This window comes from Platalea leucorodia (genome assembly GCF_965183815.1).
Source record: "Platalea leucorodia genome assembly, chromosome: 12".
In the NCBI taxonomy this organism is placed as follows: Eukaryota; Metazoa; Chordata; class Aves; order Pelecaniformes; family Threskiornithidae; genus Platalea; species Platalea leucorodia.
The window spans coordinates 12,911,556-12,928,644 of NC_138834.1; the positions used below are offsets into that span (position 1 = coordinate 12,911,556).

Here is a 17,089-nt window from a genome sequence, read left to right on the forward strand (position 1 = left end):
CAGGATGCTTTGGGATGGAAGGGACCTTTCAAGGCCATCCAGTCCATCCCCCTGCCATGGGCAGGGACAGCTTCAACCAGATCAGGTTGCTCACAGCCCCATCCAGCCTGGCCTTGAATGTTTCCAGGGATGGGGCATCTACCGCCTCTCTGGGCAACCCCTGCCAGTGTTTCACCACCCTCATCGTGAAAAATTTCCTCCTTATATCTAGTCTGAATCTACCTGCTTTTAGTTTAAAACCATTCCCCCCTGTCCTGTCACAGCAGGCCTTGCTAAAAAGTCTGTCCCCATCTTTCCTGTAGGCCCCCTTTAAGTATCGAAAGGCCGCAATGAGGTCTCCCCGCAGCCTTCTCTTCTCCAGGCTGAACACCCCCAGCTCTCAGCCTTTCCCCATAGCAGAGGTGTTCCAGCCTCTGATCATTTTGGTGGCCTCCCCTGGCCCCGCTCCAACAGCTCCACGTCCTTCCCGTGCTGAGGACCCCCGAGCTGGACGCAGGGCTCCAGGGGGTCTCCCCAGAGCGGAGCAGAGGGGCAGAATCCCCTTCCTCGCCCCGCTGGCCACGCTGCGGGTGATGCAGCCCAGGATGCAGTTGGCTTTCTGGGCTGGGAGAGCCCATTGCCGGCTCATGGCCAGCACAGTACCCAAGGGCAAACACAGACCTCCCCAGACGCACTCCAGGCATGGCAGCTCTTTCCTGGTTGCCTTCCTGCTGAGCCCAGTCATCACCGGGGAGGGGACGTGACTTGTTCTGGTGCTGGGGTTGTTTCCTAGCTTGGTAATGGAGCTGGGCTCCTAGCTCTTGTCACCGCTGCTCCTCTCCACTTGTGGTGAGGCAAGATGTCTCTGGAGATTTCCTTGATATCCCTTAGCTCTGCCCCATGTCTTTGCTTCCTCACGTTCCCCTTTCTTTATTCCAGTTGCTCCAAAAGGCTCTTTCATGCTCTTCCACAGTCTCTTCTACCCCACAGGTGCTGTCCATATGGGAGGGAACAACAAATATCCTGTCACTTGATGTCCTGCGATCCCTCACCAAGAGTCAAGGACAGGTGATGGCTGTGTTCTTCTCCATAGTGCAGGTGAGCCCACATCAAAGGCACCGGCCAGCCTGATTTGCCCACCTTGGCAGAGTCTTATTTGGTGTTTATGCTCCTAGCTGAGACTGGTAGGGAATACGACCAAACTGAAAGCTTTAGACAAGTATTCAGAAGGTGTCTTACAATTCTGCTCTTTAAATAGCACTTACAAAAGCAGAACGCAGGCAGTGCTCATTTTGGGATCCTTGTGTGCTGCAAAAAAATGCAGACGCTTTCATCTCAGCAGTGAAGAGTTTTGCATTGTCAAGAGTTCCTCATGACAGGTACCGATATAAGTATATTTTTAACATGAGAGAGTCGCCTTCCTGAATCCAAAGTAATTTTGTGGTTTTGTTTCTTAACTGGAAAAACACCACAAGACTGCTGAGTATTAAACCTTCACTAGGGCTACCTACTGCATTATGACTTCCTATTTTTTTCCCACTGAAAGGATGGATGGAGCCAAAGGAATTCCATTGTTGCCTCTTTAGATTTACAGTTCTCTGGCTTTACCTACAGGCTGCCCTTTTAAAGGTGCTCAGATGACAGGCAGTCACCGAGAGTTCAAAGCAGCTCAGAATTTCATGAGCATCAGCTGGCTTGCTACATCCCGTAAAGGGAGACAGGAACCAGCCTGAAGGCATGATCAGCATATCAAAGGGTATTCTCTCAGAGATTAGATTATTAATCCAGATAGAACAATCCAGATTACATTAACCCAGATACAGTGAGGGAACCCTGGGCATCTGGAGCGCTGGATTTGACTATGTGTAGCCTTCACTTTCTCATCCAGACCCCGCGAGAAGGGAAAGGTCTGGGTCACTGCGCTCCCTGCAGCACTGACAACTGGATAGGTCTTTCAAAAACACACGAGCAAGAGCCCGACTCCTTCTCACCGGTGGCTGCGGTTGGCAGCTTCTGTTAACGTTTCAAACCCCCAGCTCAGCTGTATTCTGGCACCTCTCCGACCTCCAGAGATGAGTCTCTTCTTGCCATCCTCTCAGACAACTTTTGATAAAGGAAAAATACCTCAAACAATTTGACTACCAAAGAAACCCCAATCTGCTCATAAGCAGGACTGAGCACACCTGCTAATTAAAAAGCCAATGGGTCCAGCTGTTGATAAGAAGCAGCTTCGTCTGACACTGAAGGTAATGGAGTGGAGAAGGAAGGGAGCGGGCAGTAGGCTCTAAAAATAACTTGGAAAGAAGCCGGCCTCCACAGGCTTACACTTAGGCTAATTTAAACGAACGCCACACAAAGGTGCCATGCTGCGGTCCTCGGAGCACCTCACTGGCGTAGCCGAGAGGGCCCCTCCAGCTTCTTACCAACCGGGTAATCAGAGAAGCATTAAAGAACACAGCAGCGTGATTCAGAGCAGGTACCTGCGCAGCAGTAACACCAGCTATCGAGATTTATTAATTAACGAGCTCATCATTGCTCTTGCACTCCTACAAATCATGCTGTATATGAGACTGGAGGGTGAACAAGCGAGCACCGACTTTATAGGTCTCCAGATTCCGGTAAATGCCATTGCATTTGCTGTTCGTGTCACAGTGAGGCTGCCTCCGTGTCCGCAGAGCGTGGCGATGGAGTGGCTGGAAGGGGCCAAGCTGGAAGAGCAGCGCTGGCGCACTGCTTCTGATCACGCTTGGCACATTTAACCTGGACGCGTCAGAAAGCTTCTCCCCTATGCCTTCAGCAGCCGGGCGCTGGAAAGGCAGACTGGGAGGTATTTCTGCAGTGCCCCTGCAGCATCGGGCAGGAACGTGCCAAGTTTCTACACCAGAATCAGGGTTTCACTTGCAGGTGATAAACAACCTCGTTTTGAGCTCCAGGTGTCCAAATTCTTTTCGTCTCTGGGAGCCTGGCTCATTTTGAAACATCCTTCCCATTCCTGTCTAGGGAGGAAATCATTTAGCCCTTCATAAAGGGATTTTCACTGCTCAAATCCATTTCCTTTTTATCGATGCACACAAAACTAGTACAATTGATTTTATGTTTGTCCATCAAGGTTCTCAGTTGGCAGGATTTGTGCCCATCGACAGGCTGCTGTGGAGAAAGCAGCATTAATACTTTGTCAGTCCAGCAGAGCACTGTGTTCTCTGGAGGTCGTATCTCAGGGTAACTTCCCCCCGACCCCACCACCACCTATTTTTGCTTTTATCCTCTGTCCATTGCCCCTGCTGATGGTGGGATACGTAACACCGATGGTGGTGTGATCTAGGAGCAGGAACGCAATATCGTAATTATCCTCAGGAAAAGGGAAATACAGAAAACCTCCTCACCCTTGCACAATGTGTTTATGAGAAGCTAAATTTTTAGGGTGGTTGATACACGGGCAAGTTTGTTACAAACCACTCCGTCCAGAGGGAATGAGGCTGCAAAGTCTCGGGAGAACACACGGGGAGAAGAGCAAGTGTGAGAGACAGTCCCGGCTCCCAGCTCAGCCGCGGCGGGAGGTTCAGGTGGATGCTGCACGGGCGCAGTCATTTCATGTTACACTGAAGATTTATTCACTGGAATTTTGAGCCAGAGCATTGGGAGCACTTTGGAATTCAATAACAATCTGAAAAGCGACTCTAAAATAGCACCAGGGAATTATTTGATTATTGCATTTTAGTCACTTTAGGTTGAATTCGGTCACATCGCAGTACAGGTGTTTCTGAATGCCGGTCCTGCAAGCATCTTGCAGAGCTCAGAATCAACTGTCTCACGCACCAAGGATGACTGAGTAGGGCTGAAACTCTAGCTGTAAATCGGACATACCATCTGAGACACGTGACAGTGTTTTCACGTCCTTTTCAGACCATAACCACAATTTTAACACAGCAGGAAATAAATCTAGGTTATTAAAGTGAGACTACATATTTGCTTGAAGCATTAATATGACACTTGTGCTTCTTGCCCTGTTTTGGATCTTTTTCCTGTTGCTGTATTTTTAAATGCTCACGATTAATCTTTTAAGTAAAAACCATTCTGACAATCTTGCTTGGTAGCTAGTGAGAGCAAACAAATGAGCGGCATCTTAAAATTCCTCAGTGAAAACCGAAGGAATCGGAAATATTGGAGCTCGAAAGCTCTTTCGCTCTCTGATGATTTCAGTCAGAAAAGAACCGTCCCCGATGCCGCCTGCGCGTCCCTGCCCTCAGGTGCAGCCCGCAGGAGCGGGAGCAGATCGACGGGCGGGAGAGAACACGGGAGCCGCTTCTGCCTCCAGCGTCGTCCCTGAGGCAGCTCTCCAGCCTCTTGTTCTCAAACGCAGGGGAGGACGTGGAAAAACCCAGCTTGATCTTTCAGAAGATTCAATGCTTTTTGGTTAGGAAAATAGTGACCGTAATCTGAAAAAAAAAAGTGTAAATTATTGGAGAGCAAAGAGAATACAACGTCTTTTTCTTCCCCTGAGGTTAAAATGATGCATTTCTATTCCTGGTCCATCCTGCCCAGGTCTTTAAAACCTTAAAAAGCAAGGCAGCGTAGGATGTAGCTGTTCGTACCCCGGCCACGAGCACGAGGGTGTTGACAGAAGCGCGTATGTTGTTGCCGTGCTTGGCCTGCGTGATGCTGGCTTCCACCCAAGCTGCTGGGAATATGCTTATGCCTCTGGGGTCTTTGATCCCTGTTAGCAACCATCTCTAAGCTGCTTTTAAAACATCTTATTAGCATTCTGTGGGCTTGGAAAGTTCTTTGGACTTTATCTTGGCACGAGACCCAACCGCTTTCATGATGATGTTTTTGTATTTGTACAGCATATGCTGTGAGTATTTATGTACCGCTTTGCCTAGAGCGCAGAATAGCATCCATTGAGGATTGTGTTTTTCTCATATTAATAGTCAGCAAATACAGGGCAACGGTTAGGCAGAAGGTGTCGGGCACAGCCGTACGGCAGAAAACAAAACTGGGTTCAGCTTGTGCAGTCCCGAGTCCTCCTGTGCAAATAAGCTGTATTTTCACGTACTAGCAAGAGGAACTGCATGATCACTTAAGCACTGAAAGCCTCAAAACCATAAAAAATTAGTTCTGCACAGCAGATACTTATAGGCTTTAGCTTCATAAATAACCGGCAAATGAGACTAATTAACGAAAAGCACCTCCTACCACCTGCTATCTACTGAAATATGTAACAGTTCCTTTTGGCGATTGTGTCCAAGGTAATCCTTTAGTTCTGCTGCAGAGAGCTGGGTTTGAATAGTGTAAAGATGGAATCGCAGCCCACCCAGCTCCTGGGCCGAGCCCCCCGACGGAGGCAGGGCCAGCCCTGAACGCAGGCACGGTCGTGGCCGACTTCGCCGCGGGGGGACACACGGCGGGGGGTCTGGAGGTGGGCGACGGCTGCGTGGGCAAGAGCAGGCTGCTTCTCCGCGTGTGCGACTCCAGGGGGACCGAGCTGTCGCCCCAGCCTGGCAGCTCCATGCAGAAGGCAGGCTCTTCCCGTCCGATCCCTCCTAGGAGGGAATCCGTGTGGGAAGCACGGATTAAAGGCTAGCCTCTGCCAGTTGCATCCAGGCAGCCATGGGCATGCCATGTCAGAAGAGCAACTATTTTAGGCTCTCTCAGCTTGTGCTTTCACCAGATATTTGGGACGCTGGAGAAAGAGCAGCTTAGCTCAGCCACGGGAAGCTTTTAGGTGGTGCTTTTAGGCACAGGTAAATTCCTGACGCCCATCAGAAGAGAGCTGCTCTGGTCCTGGGGCCTTTCCCACTGACACGACTTGCAGAGAAAAGCTCCTTTAAATCTGAATTTTCCTGCCTGGACTCAGCTCTAGCATCTTCATGGAAGTAAAAATATAAAACCGGGAGAATTAGGACCTGATACAGGTACGTAAATAGAGAGTATTGGGGACGTGATCTGGTCCCCACGTGCAGCTGGAAGGCCAGCACGGAAACAGCAACGCGCTGGGTCCGGCGCACAGGAATGCTCCATCCTCGAGGCGAGGCTGCGAGTTTCCTTTGGCAGCGTCCCCTTTCCTGCTGCCGCGGTGCTCTGGCCGCTCCACCCACGGCCGTGCCAGCTACAGCCACCTTGATTTGAGCTTTTTGTTAATAGCTGCTGGGCGTGCTCAGGATTTCGCCAGCCCCGTTTCCTTGCAGAAGGTAAATACCCTGTAATTTTTCCTGTGATTGTTTTCTTTGCAGAAAAAACTGGAGCTGGCTTCGAGCACTGCGAAACTGGAACCCGCCGCGAAGCAGATGCGGGATGCCATCGGCCGTCTCGCACAGTTCACACAAGCAGCTGGTTCAAAGGGGGCAGTGACCATGGAGCTAGCAGCAAGAGACTTCTCCTACACCCTAGCAAGGATCTATGCAGGTAGCGGGAAAGACAGGAACGGTGGATTTCAGACCAGGAACGGGCTAGGGATCAGCCCTAGAACGGCCTGGTTTCACACCTTCTGGGTAAAGGGTGGAGTTTTAAAGAAAGCTGGGTCCCCACCTTCTCTAAAACTGAGGCAGCTCAGCCTGGCAAGCGCTGTTGGGAAGTAGCCACCACCCACGTTTCACGAGCCCTTGTTGTTTTGGCTGGAGCCCGGGAATACTGATGTCTCCTACTCTTCCACAGGAGCTCTTTTAATTGAACACGCAGCTCGGCCTGGCGCTTCCTCCACAGACATCTCCGCTGCTCGAAGGTAAGCAAAAACCTCCTCTAGCCCTAACCGGTTTAGATGATTTCTTGTGCAACGCAGCAGGCTTTGCTCTGCCTCTCTGAGCGATCTGACCCCCTGCCATGGCGAGACCCAAACTTCCTGTCATCACAGATGGAGACAAACATTGGTCTGGGTCGGTTGCTGTCATCATCACGGCTTTTCCCTGCCACGGGGAATCTCCGTTTAGCAACAACGAGGGAGCCAAACTGGGCAGAGCTCAAGCTGAAACCAGCACTGTCTGCGTAACGGGGCTCGGACAGACGGGGTTGCGTTCTCTGTTCAGGTGGTGCAACCAGGAGCTGTGTCCCGTGGCCACGGAGTCAGGGAACAGCAGCTACGAGGCCGAGGAGGCGCTCATGGACAGCGCGCTGGTGTACGAGGGCAGCCCTGCCTGCGGCAGCAGGCTGTGACTCGCCGGAGGCGACTGGCAACTCCAGCCCCCAGGCAAACAGAAGGTGGGTTGCAATCCAAAAACAAAAAAATCCAAAAATCCTCAGACAGCCGCGAATTACAGGCGTGGTGGGGACATTCCGCCAGGGCCAGGACAAATCCTTCTGGAGTAACCCCCACCGCACCGCCTGCTGCAGTCTGAAATCCACCGCTTCCGCGCTGCGATCCTTGCCAGCACAGACGCAGCCACCGAGACTCGGTCTGAGACGCTGAAACGTTCTGACCGTGTTTTAGGCAAAGACGAAGTGATCAAATCTAGATAACGACTTGAAGCAGCAGCTCTTCAAGTGCCAACTGGTGTTCTTTTTAAAGAAAAGCAATCAAAATCAAACTGAAAATTCTTTGAAGTTGATTAAATACAGAAAAAAAACATTTTTTCCTGTTCATCTTCTTGCTTTCGAAGGCTACAGACGGTCTTCCACCCTGGCACCTGCCAGGGATGGGGTTTTCTTCCAGGGCAGCCTCTTACGCCCACCGTGGCCGTGAGGACGGTGCGTCCCGGCATACGAGCGACCTCCACGGGAACTGTTGCGCTGGGCTCAGGACCTCCAGCTCAGCGCCCGATCTTCACAACTCCTTGGGTAAAACAAAGGCTTTGTAACCCAAACTTCCCATTTTCCCACGGCTATTGCTAAGGTAGTCACGGGACACTGCTTAGTTTGGCTCATGCTTTTGATTGTTCCTTTTACGTTCTACCCTGTATCAAACAAACTTTGCTTTTACTTGAAGTTAACCTGGAGTAGAGGCTTTACCTTCACGCCTATCGTTGGGCGCCTTGTCCCTGCTAAAGCTGCTAACCCAGCTCCAGAGTCGGCCGCGATGGGCAACCAAAACGTTCTCAACCTACTGCGCTTCAAACGCGGGATACGGTAAATCACTGTTTGCGGCTCCATAAACGGTCGGCGTCAGCATCAACCCTGCTGTGCAAAGCTGTTCCCTAACAGCTTAGGGGTGGAGGTCATTTCGATTACATCACTCAAATTACATCAAAACTGTACAAGTTGGTACCAAAATTAAAGAAAAAAAATTCATTTTCTTAATTTTTCTTAAGAAAGTAAAGCTTTTTTAAATTATCATAGAATCATAGAATCGCTAAGGTTGGGAAAGACCTTTAAGATCATCAGGTCCAACAGTTAACCCAGCACTGCCAAGGCCACCACTAAACCATGTCCCTAAGCACCACATCTCCCCGGCTTTTAAATCCCTCCAGGGGTGGGGACTCAACCCCTGCCCTGGGCAGCCTGGGCCAGTGCCTGACAGCCCTTTGGGGGAAGAAGTTTTTCCTCATATCCAACCTAAACCTGCCCCGGTGCAGCTTGAGGCCATTTCCTCTCGTCCTATTGCTTGTTGCTTAGGAGAAGAGACCGACCCCCCCGGCTCCAGCCTCCTTTCAGGCCGTTGCAGAGAGCGATGAGGGCTCCCCTCAGCCTCCTCTTCTCCAGGCTGAGCCCCCCCAGCTCCCCCAGCCGCTCCTCCCCAGCCTTGTGCTCCAGCCCCTGCCCCAGCCTCGCTGCCCTGCTCTGGCCACGCTCCAGCCCCTCCATGGCCGCCTTGGGGTGCGGGGCCCAGCGCTGAGCACAGCATTCGAGGGGCGGCCTCACCAGTGCCCAGCACAGGGGCACCATCACCTCCCTGCTCCTGCTGGCCACACTATCCCTGATGCAAGCCAGGATGCCATTGGCCCTCTTGGCCACCTGGGCACACTGCTGGCTCATGTTCAGGTGGCTGTGAACCAGCACCCCCAGGTCCTTTCCCGCTGGGCAGCTCCCAGCCGCTCCTCCCCGATTCTCTCTGACCTGCAGAGAGCGTATTCATTCCTGCTGCCTACGCCCTGACGATGCTGCAATTCATACCGACGTGAATCCTGACGTAAGTTTTAGACTGAGATCCGGTTATCCTCCCCCAAAGCAAACACCTAAACAGCGATTGTGTGCTTCTCTTCACCCTCGGCCCGTCAGCCGACCTGCTTGGTACTACCCTGATGACTACCAGTTTTTAATTAAAAAGTCACTAATAACAGAAGGAAAACAATAATAGAAGAAAGACGATTGGAACATATAGCTGTGAAGCGCGGCAGCGGCTGGGCTATTGAGGGGGAAGAGAGGAAAGGGGCCGTTTGCTGGGCACAAAGTTGCCCAATGTTTGACGAGGCCAAAGCCCGCGGATGCGGGAGGACCAAACGCTGCCTCCGGGGAGCGGCACCTCCGGGGATCCCAGGGCTGAGCCAAGCGGCGCTTCCCTCAAATCACACACGCACCGCTTAGCCAGAGCCAGCGCCGAAGGGCTTCCCGCTGCAGCATTTCTCTGTGTCCGTTACCTGTGCATTCATGTGAATAAATAATATTTGGGTTTGAAAAATCTCCTACCTCCCTGCAGTTGTTTGGTGTGGAAGGTCTTGCAGGTGTCCAAGCCCAGAAGCCTGTCCTGCCGTGTAAAAATCAGGAGAATGGGAGTGAGAGAACGCCGCGTGGCTCTGACCTCAACGACGACGGCAGCAAAGTCCAGCACCGGATTTGCATGTGGGAGGAGCAGAAGGGTCCGACAGCACGCGGTGAACGCAACGCGAAGCGAAGGCCGGCGTGCTGGCGTGGTTTGCGGAGCTGTGGATAAACCATCGGGATCCTCCGTTCTCCCCAGGTGCTCATCTCCAAAGCACCGGGCTCTGGCAGGCAGCGCTGCCTTCCACGCTCACTGCCCGTCTGGGATCTCACATCGCCTCTTCCTACGTATTTTACACGTTTTTTTGACCACCAGGATTACTTTTTCCTAATATACGAACTATAATTTGCCTAAAAATAAGCCCCACAACCTGGGAGCCCTGCAGATGCACCAATACAGAAAACACAAGGGACTGGAAAATTGTCACCATGTAGGAAAATGACAAATTTATTAAGATCTAAATATTCACTCTGAGGCTACAGCAGAATAAATGCTGTTACAAACAAATAAGCGCTAGGGTCTAACACTTTATACTGCTGCTAAACAGCTCTCTGCTCTCATAGGTTTGCATGTTTTAAAACATTTAATGTTCTTGAAGTAATTAATCAAGATTCCAGATGTCATTTTAATACAAATTCCACCAAAAAAAAATAAAACAAACGTACAATCAAATGCATCACCTGTTGCCACTGCAAGGTAAAAATCATTTAATAACATAACTATGGGAAATCGGTTTAAAAAACATATTTGTTAAATAGTAAGATAAAACTTTAGCAGCATTTAAAAAATTTGAAAGTCCGAAGAATATGGTAATCTTAAATCCCGAAATGCAACCATCGGCGCTCCAGTGCCTGTATTACGTGTGGGAACTGAAGGGATGGGAATTTGTTATTCCTCTGCCCGGGAAATGGCACGTCTATATGGCGCAGGGACAGCGAGACAGACAGACGCTCGCACAGACGTGGCTGTATGAAAAGGTCGCGTTTCTCTTTCTGCATCCTCGCTCTCATGCTGGTGGATTCCCTCTTTAACATAAAAATGAGCGGAATTGTTAAAAAAGCAACTTTCCGCTGCTGGGGCTCGGTCTGGGCGGCCTCCTCAGCCCCGCTCTTCAGCAGCACGTCCGTCCGTCCGTGACGGCACTGAGCAGCCCCGGGAGAATCCCTGCTCTGCCCCTTAGAGAAAAAACCACCAGGAGCGAGCGCAGCGCTGGGCAGCGCAGGCTGCGCGAGCAGGGGCTGCGCAAGCAGGGGCTGCATCGCTCGCCCTCCTCACGACTCAAAAAAAGAGCTGGAATTGCTGCTTTTGCTTTGTGACCAAGAACGGTAATTCTGTAGAACTCAGGAGCCGGTTCCGAGCGATGCCAGTGATGGAATCTAGCTGAGGGCAGCTCTAAGGGCTACGTAAAACCTGATCCGGATCCTGCACCTGAGCAAGCGTCAGAGCGCTGGCCTTCACTCAGCAGTGTCCGAGCATCGCCCTCCGGCACAGCCCAGTAAAAAAACATCTTCTAACTGACTCTGGACACAGTTTTCTCAAACCCTCGCGCTGAGTAATTCAGGATCTATTAGAGGGACAATTACAGACCGACCGTAAAATATCTGCACAGCCCCGTCTGTTAAACGAGCTCTGAATCTGCTCAGCTTCCCTGCATGGGGCCGTTGCCCTTTGCAGCCTCCCAACAGCCCACACCTCTCCCAGCGCGGGCCCCGTCCCACGCCGACGGCCCTTCCTGGGCAGCAGAGCGGTTCCCGACGCCTTCTTCCCCTTCACCACCAAAGAGCCTTTGGTTTTCCATCCCAGGTGCTGCCGCCGCCACACCTCGCCCGTACAATTAAGCTGCGAAGAACCAACTGCTGCCCGAACGACTCCCGTGCCACCATGCTGCACAACGTGCGCCGCCTCCAAGGAGAGGCCGGGCGCGCTGCTGTCCTACCTGGGGACCAGAGGGGCCTTTGGTTCGCAAAGATTGTCTTGTTCCTCAGCCACTAATGCTATTTGCCAGACTCCCGAGAAGCCGCACAAATCGCCTTTGCGTAAGGAGATTGTTTTACAGCACGGAAGACAGCGCTAAAGCTGCGTATCGCGATAGTAGCACTGCTCTCGTGTTGTTTGAGAGCTGTAACAAAAGAAAAGAGGAAAGGACCTTCGTTAGGAAGAATTGATCACCGGGAAACGAGCTTCTACGTGATGTCAGCTGTGCGCTCCTCTAGCGGAGCTGCCAGGCCGTCGATGCCGCTGACGCGAAGCCCTTCCGCACAAGAACGGCTTCAGGCTAGGCAGAAGTTAAAAAGTTCTCCAACTCCCTCCGGCAGCGGCGAGGAGACCCGCGGGGTTTCGCTCAGCGTTTCCGAAGCAGAGAACATCCCAGCAGCGCGGTGTCCGGGGCTGGGAGTACCGGCGTCCACATAAACTCGACAGCCGCCGCGCTATGGAGTAATGAGTTACTGAAAAAGCACTTAGAAGTAACTCAAGTATGAAAGGAGCTATATAAAATCAAATTCTGGTGTATAATTGAAAACCCGCTGTTCCTTTGCACGTTCTTAATAGTGCAAAACATTATATATGCTTTATCTTTTTTATTCTTGACGCAGTAAATGCTACCACCAGCTGCGATCACAGCTCTGCCCAGAATCTGCAGCTTTATTTGATTAAATAAATACCAGGAGATTATAAAGCAATTGTGCACAACGTCTTGTGATGAGAACAGGCCTGTCCCAAAATAACTCACAGTTGCTCAAGGAGCTCTTCAGTGCCCCTGAGAATTCAGGGCAAATCCTCTCTCGCAACTTCAAATGCATAAGAAAAGAAATAAGTGATGGAGCACGAGCGCGTGTGACGGGAGCGCACGCGGCCAAGCGGCTGAAACGAGCAAGCCGTCCCAGGAACGCGAGACTAATCGGACCCTTGTGCAGGAGGCTTTTGCAGGACAAACAGCAGTTGAGTTTTCCACCTTCTGGGGAAAGATTAAAAGATATTAAACCTGAGTGAGTTTGGTTTGTTCCCAAAGAGCCACGGCTCCACCATCCAGCATTGAGAATAAGGCAGAAAGTGTGCAAATGAGAACCGAGCTCCGGCCTCCCCGCCGAGGGCCGGCGCCTGCTCGCCGCAGGGAAGGGAGACGCCGAGCTTCCCTTTCCAAACGGCACCGAACGCGGGGTGAATTCCCCGGTGACCTGGGCCGCTCCTACGTTTGCGCTAACGTCATCGGATCAATGCTTTTGAAATACGATGGTCGGTTAAGAGGGAAAAAGAAAAAACGAGGTTCCGAGGAAGGCGAGACGACGGAGTTCTCCAGCCTCGGAAAACCGTGCTGCTTGCACTGACAGTACCGGTGGTGCGCGTGGTTCCTGTCTTTTCCCCCTCCCTGGGACTCTTGCACCAGGAAAACCAAGCTTAACGTTTTTTCTTCTAAATGTTTTTTCTTCTAAGTTTAGGAGCAACAGTTTGTTGTTCCTTGCAAAGACACACAGTGGAAAAGAAAGCAAGAGGAGGCCTGCTGCAGCCTCCTTTTTCAAAGGCCTTGGTGTTTCTGCTGAACCTCAAATACATCCCCTACGAGGGACAGGAAAGAAAAACAAAAAAATTAGAAAGTGTGTTAGCAAATGCTCCCATGCAAAAGTCTAAACTTTATTCACTTTTATTTATATATTTAACAATTCTAAAGTATTTACTTCTTGCTTTGACAAAAATGAAAAATATAGGAGCACTTTACTCTCTTTAGGAGAGAAGGGTTATATATACAGCTATGGAGAGATACTGGTTCCTCCTTTACATACAAAGAAAAATAATATTAATAAAAAAAGTGCTTCATCGATCAAAAAAAGACTAAGAGCTGCAAGCATTTATTCACACTGTACATCACAGAGCCCCAAAACCCGTATCGTAACCCCTTGGCACCTGTCGTTAGGAACTGCAGAATCTTAGACTTATTTTTGACTCTCTGTTTGCACCACAAACCCACGCAACGTTAGTGTGCACGACTACTCCGTGTCCCCTAAAGTCAAACCTCGCGCCGCCCCCTCCGTGGAAGAGCCCGAGACGGGAGCCGCGTACGATCCTTTGCCCGCTCCAGCTGTCTCTGCTTCACAGGGAACAGCAACGCCTACGGTTCCAGTCCAGACATTCGCCGCACTCGCTTAGGAACAAATACTTCTATAGATACAACTCGACTGGAGAACCCATCTTTTTTCTTCGCTCTTCCCTCCTGATGGTTTGAAAAACGTTTCAGAACCCGTACCGGGGAGATCCCAAGGTGCTTCGTTACCAGCCCCCCTTCCCGTAAGGACACAGGCTGCTACGCTAAACCAGCCTCCCGGACATTCATTTTTGTCTTGTGAATCTTCAGCTTACGCCGCAGCAGCGTAACGATCCTTGCAAAGGGCGTGGGAAGTTCAAAGTGAAAAATAAAATACCTTGACATTTCTTTTCCCCATCAGACCTAACAAATATTCCGAGATGGTTTTCTCTGTGTGATATTCGCTTTGGATGACGCGATTCTGACATTCCAGGGAAGGGAAGCACTCCTTTCCCAAGCTCCGTTCGATTTTGAGCTTTTTGTATCTAAAACTCTCAAATACTCCAGCAGGATTTTTTGTTCTTGAGAATATCACAAGAGAAGTCGTAACTTTGTCTAGGCAATGCATTGGGAAGCAGGATCTACATTTCTTCCTCGCCAAATTGCACGAAGCAGGCTCTATCAAAAGGAAAAGGGCATGAGTACCTAACACCCATTTAAAAACATATATTCAAGACATTCACACTTTAATGAGGTGACTTTAAAAGCGACTCGGATTGGGACAGAAGGGAGAAGGGGAATCCATGATGTATTTCAGGTCTTTATATAATCCTCAGGCAGGTTTTTCCTATCTGGAGCACACCGAATACCGACTGAAAGAGGAGGAGACGTCCCGGGAGTACTGCAAGCACCAGTGCACTCCTCGTGGACCGAGCCCAGCGAAAACCCCAGCGTATCACAGTCGCTCTTGCGTTGTTTTGGATCATCTCATTAAAGCGCGAGTCTGAACAACAGCACGACAGCCTGTTGGTATGAACCACGACAAGCGCTCTGCTCCAAAAGTAGCTTCGCGTCGAGTAAACCATCCTACGATGGGGCAAGGATAGAAGTCGAAGGTCTTCTACTTTCCCAGTCGGTTTTAAATAATGAATTGCATTTACAGAACTTCAGAGAGAGGCGCCAGTGTCAGACCCACCTCAGCCGGGCAGCCTGCTCAATCCCCTTCCCACCTCTCGCGAACAAGCACGCACTTTCCTTAGCCAGCGCTGCCCGGGTGTTTCCGCTCCGAGCCACGGCGGCAGCGCTGATGGCAACAAAACGCATCGATTGTGTGTGCAAGTCCAGAGCCGCTGAGTATGGAAATCTGTGACCGATTCCCCCTTCACGCAGCGAGGATAACTAAGCCCGCTCTAAGAACAGAGAGGGAGAGTGCTCTCTTGGGAAAGAGATTCCCATTTCTTCTAGCAGCAACAGGTTCCCAAACAGCAGTTTCTTGTTTGGAAGTAACGGGAGTGATTGAAAGCACTAGCACTGACGCTACAGGTATTCACACTTTGCACGCTGGCTGGACTGATTCCCCTCTTCTCCTTTCCTCCACAAAATTGTCTGCAACACAGTTCAGCAGTGGGACAGTTAAATACAAAAGGGAAACCTGGTTCTGGCGCCAGCTCCCTTCCCACTCCCACAATCTTCCAGCAAACAAACAAACATATATATATTATTATATATACACACACTCACGCGCGTAAACACATACACACAGATAGGACAGAAAGGAAAGGGGGAAGAGCTGGAACAGGAGAATCCCACAATCCAGCGGTACGTCCTCGAGGTCTCTCCCGCCGAGCACTGTTCCACGCCCCAACCTCCAAAGTGCATGGCTCCCGCGTCCTCCCAGCCTCCGCCCACCGAGAATCTCTGTCCGTTGGGGAAGCGTCGGCACGGCTGCTCCCCCGCAGCGCTGAGGCTGGGACTTTAATTTGACGTGGCAGTGATGGGTTTATCCAGTTCGAGGTCAAGGCTGGAGCTGCTGGGGTGCAGGCTGCTGTAGCACGATTTGCAGACTCTGCTGGGTTCAAAGAGCTGCTGACTGGGAACGGGCACCTTCTGGTTACAGCAGCTGGAGCAGAACACATTTCCACAATTCCTTGCATCAGGAACAGAGAAAAAATGGAAAAGAAATGATTAGAAGCAGTTTGACAGAGTTACCCAAGTTCTAAAATTATACTGTTCGCAGGGGTGTGATGGGGTCAGCCCTGGAGACTGCGGTTGCTCCTCCGCAAGTACCAGGATGCACGCAAAGACAACCTTCCGCTTCTAAAACTGAAGCGGAGCTTTAGGGAACGGACACCAGAAAGGAGCACAAAGCAAATTACAGTACAAAATTACAGCTCACTACACGACTCTACAGGGCCGGCTCTTTCGTACAACGCTGGCTCGCCTCAGACTGCAGGGAACTCTCCCCTGCCCCGCTGCGGAGTTCGGGCACGGTGCTACTCATCACTGCCACTGCTACGCTGGGGGCACACGGCCAAGAGAGGGGCTAAGGGAGAGCGAACAAGGGGCCTTCCTCCGCAAGGATGCGGGGAACGTGGTGTCCCGGCCCCTGCTCACATCACTGATCCAGCTTTGCGTTAGAGACAGATTGGATACTGCAGTCCTGGGAGGAGGTGGGAGTCTCTGCTCCTTTACTCTTCTAAAAGTGCGTGCTGGTAAGTGCCAGCACAGAGACATTTTCTTCTGGTTCCTTTCAAGTGCGCTGCTGGAAAGTTTAAGCATGGGACAGATGAAAAAAAAATTAAAAACCAGTTTTGGTTGATGCAATCCTCCCATTGCCCCAACAGCGCAGTCCCTTTTGTGGCGTTCCCGGCAGTCCCACGCTTCTGCGTAAAGTAAACTGAGTCAACAAGGATCATGCAAAGCCATGAGATGGGCAGCCAGGTATTTCATGCTCAGAAATGGCAGTAACGCTGCGGCAGGGTGAGCAGTCTCACACGCGTTCTTGTCAGATGTCAGCTGGTGGAGGCACGCTGGCGCATGCACCTCACGGGAGGCAGGGATAAAATTTAAATCTGGAAAATAATTACCTTCTCTTCTCGCAGCCCCCCTCAAAACCTGCTGCTGCTCAAGCTAGCCTGGTAAGCACCGCAGTGCCCTGTCCTCCACGCTCATCAATTCTTACAAGGAGCTCAGAACAGCACTCCAGGGACCTGAATTTTGCAAGTTTACCTCCATGCCTAACGCCCTTTTCATTAACTCTTTGGCATCAGGATTTTGTGCCATTCTTCTTTTGTGCTAGAAAAGATTTGCTGCTGCCAAGAGACTGACAGAGAATTCTGCCTACACCCAGCAGCTTTGATTCATCCTTCCTTGCCAAGAGACAAGATTTCCAGATGCTGGTCACTGACGGGGAAAGAGTCAGCAGAGAAATCCCATTTCTCACTTCAGTGGGCTAATTTTCTCAGCTC

General features: G+C 50.9%; 2 protein-coding genes across 13 annotated transcripts in view; one reads left to right on the forward strand and one right to left on the reverse strand.

Annotated features, from left to right (window-relative positions):
- The window catches only part of LOC309596481 (acyl-CoA dehydrogenase family member 11-like), a gene marked incomplete at its 5' end in the record, with an annotated part of 19,657 nt that extends 11,325 nt beyond the window's left edge, over window positions 1-8,332 (forward strand). The window contains 6 exons of one of the 5 annotated variants that reach the window (XR_014229532.1): window positions 970-1,077; window positions 6,210-6,381; window positions 6,631-6,697; window positions 6,999-7,170; window positions 7,622-7,746; window positions 7,895-8,332. Coding sequence is in view for 4 of the 5 variants with exons in the window: in XM_082324727.1 (XP_082180853.1) it covers window positions 970-1,077; window positions 6,210-6,381; window positions 6,631-6,697; window positions 6,999-7,125 (474 nt within the window). Of the gene's footprint in view, window positions 1-969; window positions 1,078-6,209; window positions 6,382-6,630; window positions 6,698-6,998; window positions 7,576-7,602 lie in introns of those variants that run through there. The other 4 variants (XM_082324727.1, XM_082324726.1, XM_082324728.1 and 1 more) reach the window with 4 other exon arrangements.
- A 4,881-nt stretch (window positions 8,333-13,213) lies between these two features.
- Window positions 13,214-17,089, reverse strand: part of MTMR3 (myotubularin related protein 3) — an 80,735-nt gene continuing 76,859 nt past the window's right edge. For all 8 annotated transcript variants that reach the window (XM_082324715.1, XM_082324719.1, XM_082324717.1 and 5 more), the window contains one exon: window positions 13,214-15,768. In XM_082324715.1, the coding sequence (XP_082180841.1) occupies window positions 15,597-15,768 (172 nt within the window). In that variant the 3' untranslated portion in view covers window positions 13,214-15,596. The remainder of the gene's footprint in view (window positions 15,769-17,089) is intronic.